This window comes from Strongylocentrotus purpuratus, unplaced genomic scaffold, assembly GCF_000002235.5.
Source record: "Strongylocentrotus purpuratus isolate Spur 01 unplaced genomic scaffold, Spur_5.0 spur5_scaffold_3, whole genome shotgun sequence".
Classification (NCBI taxonomy): domain Eukaryota; kingdom Metazoa; phylum Echinodermata; class Echinoidea; order Camarodonta; family Strongylocentrotidae; genus Strongylocentrotus; species Strongylocentrotus purpuratus.
In genome coordinates, this window is record NW_022145609.1 from 36915897 (window position 1) to 36922480 (window position 6584).

Below are 6584 nucleotides of genomic sequence, written 5' to 3' on the forward strand. Positions count from 1 at the left end.
CATTTACCATCATCCGGCCATTTTATCTTTCTAACTACTACAAAACACATAAACACAATCAAAGGCATATTTACCGTGCGGCTTCTTTAGTAGTTTAACAACTTTTACACGAAAAGCTTCTTGCGATTTTCCCTAGTTGAAGAAAAGCCAAATCGTTCCATTCCTTTGTATGTCAGCAGTAATTAACAAATTTTCAATATAAAGACCGTTCAATAGTTGTTTCTTGTATGAGGCTAATATAGAAGTACCATGAAAATGCTGTATTTATCTCTATTATTTAGATGATGTGCAGAACTTGCAAAATATTCTGATTTTATCGATGAATTTTGAATGCATTTAATAGTTGTAGACCATACATTTATTTGTAATGCATATTAGTTTGCCGGTTTGTCATTTTGTTTCATAAAGCTTCAATATTCCAAAATGACCTATTTCTATATTTCACATTACTTGAATGCATTTGCCTAATTCATCATTTGTTGAGTATTGACTGCGGATCGTCACATCGGATTTTTGATAGAATAATTTCATAATATAATTACTCATCTAGGATATACTGGTTTACAACTTAATTGCTAACATTACAATACATTTTTTAGTTCAAAATTAGAAATCAAAAATCTATACTAAATCTGGAAAGAGATTTGCTTTGAAAAGGCTTGAATCCATTTTCATCAGGCATCTAGGCTCCGACGCCATTTTGTCCGCCGGCACCTGTGGTAGAAAAGGAGATGAATTTGAAAATCAAAATATTAAACGCAAAACGATGATAAATCCAATACTCCTGCAAGGTACATATTCAAACGGCACCTTCGCTGAGGTATATGTCTTTTTTGTCACATTTGTCAAGCTGTGCCCCTTTCCTAGCAAGGTATTTGACAATACCAAGACGAACCTTGAATGATGCTATGTGAAGAGCTGTAAACCCACCATTAAGACCAATTCCAATGTCTGCTCCGTTGTTGACGATACACTCGACGACTTCAAGATGGCCTTCTTGAGAAGCACTCAACAAGGGTGTCCTGTCGTTTTTGTTACATTTGTCAAGCTGTGCCCCCTCGTTAACGACAACTTTGACGATGTCAAGGTGTCCCCCCAATGAAGCCAAACCAAGTGCTGTCCAGCCCCGCTCCTTGACTGGTTATATAGTTCACTACATCAATATTACCAGTTTGAGATGGGATATATAGAGGTGTACATCCACCTTCATCACACGTGTTAATGTTGGCTCCTTCCTTCAAAAGATACTCTGCGATGTCACGATTGCCACCGTCTAAAGCAAGGTGTAGAGGTGTCCAGTAATCATTACCAAGTCTCCCTAGGTCTTCCCCTTTACTAACAAGGTATTTGACAATATCAAGATGACCCTTAGATGATGCTATGTGAAGAGCTGTTAACCCATCTTTATCACCAATTTTAATGTCTGCTCCGTTGTTGACGATACACTCGACGACTTTAAGATGGCCTTCTTGAGAAGCACAAAACAAGGGTGTCCTGTCGTTTTTGTTACATTTGTCAAGCTGTGCCCCTTTCCTAACAAAGTATTTGACGATACCAAGATGACCCTTGAATGATGCTTTGTGAAGAGCTGTTAATCCATCTTTATTACCAATTTCAATATCTGCTCCATTGTTGACGATATACTCGACGACTTCAAGATAGCCTTCTTGAGTAGCACAAAACAAGGGTGTCCTGTCGTTTTTGTTACATTTGTCAAGCTGTGCCCCTTTCCTAACAAAGTATTTGACGATACCAAGATGACCCTTGAATGATGCTTTGTGAAGAGCTGTTAATCCATCTTTATTACCAATTTCAATATCTGCTCCATTGTTGACGATATACTCGACGACTTCAAGATAGCCTTCTTGAGTAGCACAAGACAAGGGTGTCCTGTCGTTTTTGTCACATTTGTCAAGCTGTGCCCCTTATCTAACAAGGTACTTGACAATATCAAGGTGACCCTCAGATGATTCTATGTGGAGAGCTGTAAACCCATCTTTGTCACCAACATCAATATCTGCTCCTTCGTTTACTAACAGCTCTACCACATGACGATGGCCTTTCTGTGAGCATAAGTTAATCGATGTCTGTAGGTTAGCATCGATTACTTCACTTTTGCTTCATGATGTGTTAGGCATTTAACCGTTTGCAAATGTCCGTTTTCTGAAGCAATGTGGAGGGCCGTCTTGCCAAACGCATCCGAACAGTTTACATCAACTCCTCCTGAATCCTCTGACTTGTCTTCTGAGTCGATTAATGATTGGATCGTGAGGACGTCACCTTTTGCTGCTGCTGAAAACAGCGCCATGTTAAGGTAATTCACAACCACAACGTTTTTCTCTCTATGATATTTCCGTGCTCTCCAAACACCATGTTACTTATTGTAATGTGACATTGAACTACAGTGTGAATTAGCCCGTACCCTTTAGTAGCAAAGATATTTGGTCTATTCTGGAGGAACAATCAAGCGTGATTATATGAAAGCATTACATAAATTGGACTTTGCATTCAGATCCGTACTCGGCTTTAGAAGTCTGCCTACATTACTGTACTGCGTATTACATTCGTATTGCCTTGCCATTTCTCTGTAATTTTTTGTTTGGGCTGAGATATACCTGGTTCTAGATCTGTGAAAAAGAAAAAAGAACATGTCGGATCAATATTTCATTACGCCTCATTCATTACCAGTGCTAGGGTGATCTGCTCCCCCTTACCCACGCACACATACACATCGAATACTAAGAAATATGAGAGCATACAGGAAAAAGAGAGAAAGACGAAAAGGACAGAGGAAAATAAATGTTAACGATCTCTACCATCGCTTTTCTTTAACACTCTACATGTGTAATGTTGTAACCTGCTGATGTAGAGTACTCACTTCATTTCTCTAAACCAAAGTGTATCGCCATCAATTAAAGGGACTTGGTAACATTGTAAATATAAGAGAAAATTGTGCTAAGGTAGTGACCTCAATGCTAGATGTACGATTATAGATAATCTGAAAGTTTGAGGGGTAACGGACCATTAGTAACGATAAAAATTGGGAAAAACTGATATGATCGATACCTTAATTCTCCCAACTATATTATTACAATTTAATTACATTTTAGGTGAATGTAAAATCAAACAAAAAAATCGGCTCGTTATACCATTCCAGACATTTAAGTGTTGAAAGATTTTTAAAAGCCTGATTTTTGTCTTATTATCATGGAAAACGGTTGGGAGAATTTACTGTCAATCACTGTTAAAGGGTGTTGACCAGTGACGCCTTCTTAATTTTTTTTAATAGCTTTGTGGTTTGAAAAAAAAATCGGGATTTTGTGTATGTCAGAGGGCTAGTACAGTAGAACAAAGATAACAAGTAACATTTCATACCAAAGTCACACAATTTTTTAACCTTCAACAATGATACCGAGTCACTTTAAGCATTATAAGAGAAACAGAGTGCTAATTATTCGTCTCTCTCCATGTACATATGCACTTCATACTCGAGCCCTTTGCTTATTTGCTAATTTTCCAATTTTTACAATTCTCATATTGAATACATTCACACCTTTGCTTATTTGCTAATTTTCCAATTTTTATAATTCTTATATTGAATACATTCACATCGACTCCTAATAGTCCAAACTGACTTATTTTTGGCCTCCGTGGATAATGTTATAGATTTTCTGGTGTGGTCTGGGTGTGGATTTCTTTGTATTTGATTTGTAGTAGTACGTATTACAAGAATAAGGTTCACTTCTAATTTTTCTTCGAGGATCTTCTTCGGTGGACTACAACTACTTAAATATCACCTTTATCTTTTATTCCATTAAGAAGACAAGGTTATGGTTCGTTATTGTTGTGTCACTTTCCTCCAAAGTGTTCAGAATATATTATTGTTATAATGATGGATTTTCACAAACTTGTACTTTCTTGTACTTTTATTTTCTTAAATGTAAAAGGAACCAGGGAAGAGAACAAAATTTATCAGATATATACTAAGTGCAAGGATAAATATGCAGATAATGTCTTATTGCAAGAGACAAACAGTACTCCTGATATAAAAGACACATAGATATCAATGTGGGATTGAAGTCGTTATTTTATTCATGGTATTTCAAACATCAAAGGTGTTCTTATGTTGATTAGTTCACATTTAGATTCGAAGGTTCTTTCTATAATTACAGATTTCTAATGAAAGTTATTTTACAGGGTTTAGAGATAATGATAAATTGCAGATGTGTATTCTCCAGTAAGAGGAAAGGGGTTACAAAGGCTAGAGTTTTTGCCTAAATTTGAAAAGGATTTGGATAATACTGATAGGGGAAATGAGTAAATTATAAAAGGAGGAGATTTAATATGATAAGTACTCGGTCTGGTATCTGTCTTATTGGTATGACTGAGATAAAAGGTGAAAAAGGGCTGGTCACATGTAAACAACAACAAATAAATCGGTTAGCGTAGAATAGGCATAGACCAGTTCGTCATTTGCATATGGTTCAAATCACCTCAAACATCCTCAGATATTTTAACTTTTGTACAAAGTAACCTAGGTCTGCCCATAGTCCAGGCTAGGCCCCATAGGAAAGGGACTGAACCATGTTTTTTTTTTTTTATATATATACAATGTTTTTTGAGTGATTCTTGTCAATTCGAGGGTGCTGAATCCAAATCCGATGAGTGCCAGACGCGAAACCTTGAGCATTTTTCGTAAAACGCGAAAATTCAAAATGGCCGCCAAATCATGAAAACGCTTATTATATGGCTATTTAAAAGGTTATTTGATGTTTTCTTGTCAAATCGAGGGTGCTGAATCCGAATCCGATGAGTGCCAGACGCGAAACCTTGAGCATTTTTCGTAAAACGCGAAAATTCAAAATGGCCGCCAAAATGGCCGCTAAATAAATTTAATTACACATTTAATAAAACCATTAATGAGCACGATTTAAGACCTCAGAGGTTTTTTTTCTAAATGTGCAATTATCACCTGCAAACAAGTATACAAACACGCACACACACACCCACCCCACCCTGACACACACCCACATCCACACCCACCCACACCTCACACACACCCCACCCCTCACACACACCCCACCCCTCACAAACACACAAACATCTAGCACGAACATCACATAAAGTACACTGCCACATTTGTATAATGCATGACCCAAACACAAATTTGAGACTTTTCAATTTAGTTGGAGTCAGGTGACTTGTCACATGACTAGTGCCATGTCCTTCACATTCACCATGGAAACAAGCATCTGAGAGCTAGACCCTTGGTTAACTGGCTACCACATCATGTAATTGATATATACAACAGGTAAGATAAAAGCTATGTTTGAAAGTTCTGTTAGAATATGCAAGTATGACAACATTTGATTTCTTGTATAATCTACCTAAGATATGAACATATCCTGATGTGCTTGTGTGGTAGTTTTAATAAAGTCATTCTAGATCTACAGTCCCACATATTACTTTGCAAGTGCAGTATTTTATCAACATATGGCATGTTAAATGAATACATTATTTTCATCATGACTCTATGCAGTTGAAATATTAAGGTTATCCAGTATATTATTACACTAGATTATAATATAATACTGTTTTCACACTGGCAATATTTTGCTTAACCCCGTACTATAGGTGGGGTTAATGGGGGGTTTAGCCCCACCTATAGTACGGGGTTAAGCCTATTCCACTTTCTGTTCAGACTGGTTTTTACCAAAGTGGGCTAAAGTTGGCTAACCCCACCTATAGTACGGGGTTAACTAACCCTGCAAAATAGCAGGGCTAACTCCGCAATTGTGGTGCTAACTCCTGCTAACCCCGCAATTGCGGTGCTAAGCAAATGAATGAGAACAGAAACGAAAAATAGTCCAGTACTACGCAATGGAGCGTATCGCAGCTGGCCAGATGCGAAGTATGTCCAATCATAACATTAACGATATCCGGGGTTAACGAAATGCAGTGAGAACAGCGGGAATTTTCTTATTCCGGAATAGGCGCTAGTACGGGACAAAAAACATCGTGTGTGAAAAGCCAAAACAAATAGTCCGGGGTTAAGGATAGTACGGGGCTAAGCAAAGTACGGGGTTAAGCAAAACCAGTGTGAAAAGAGTATAAATGTTATAAAGTGAATGTAGAGCTAAGAAGGTTAAATTTATTTGTTATTTTGATAGCCCTAATCAAGTTCAGTTGAAAGACAAAACAGAAAAAGTGACACTTCAAGTACTTGCCCTTTTACATTACTATTACATTGTAGTTTTGCATAGATTAATTAAGATACAATTACATTTTATTTTTTATACAATTATTTTCCTAGGTAGTGATCTACATAATGGAGGAAGTATGCATTATCTGCCAAACAAGCGGATTAAAATCGCTGATCCTCTCATCAATAGTAGAAAGTTTCCGCATTGCAAGCCGTCTAAGGGGAGATGGCGTGAGTGATCTTTTTGAAACCGATGCAGAATCGTTCAGATGCCACAAAAACTGCATTAGCACATACTGCTCTAAAGACCATATCCAGAGATTCTTGAAGAGGAAGAACAGTGGTGAAAAAGCATCAGATCAATCAAACGCCCCAAAGCGAT

At 37.3% G+C, this 6584-nt stretch overlaps 1 protein-coding gene across 1 annotated transcript; it reads right to left on the minus strand.

The window, feature by feature from the left end:
* Window positions 1–682: 682 nt before the first annotated feature.
* On the minus strand, window positions 683–2308 carry LOC115928575 (protein fem-1 homolog A-like). The gene is made up of 4 exons (XM_030995920.1): window positions 2191–2308; window positions 1610–1861; window positions 1199–1273; window positions 683–714 (listed from the first exon to the last, which is right to left on the minus strand). Exons 1-4 carry the CDS (start codon window positions 2306–2308, stop codon window positions 683–685), a joined length of 477 nt encoding a protein of 158 aa, XP_030851780.1.
* Window positions 2309–6584: the final 4276 nt, after the last annotated feature.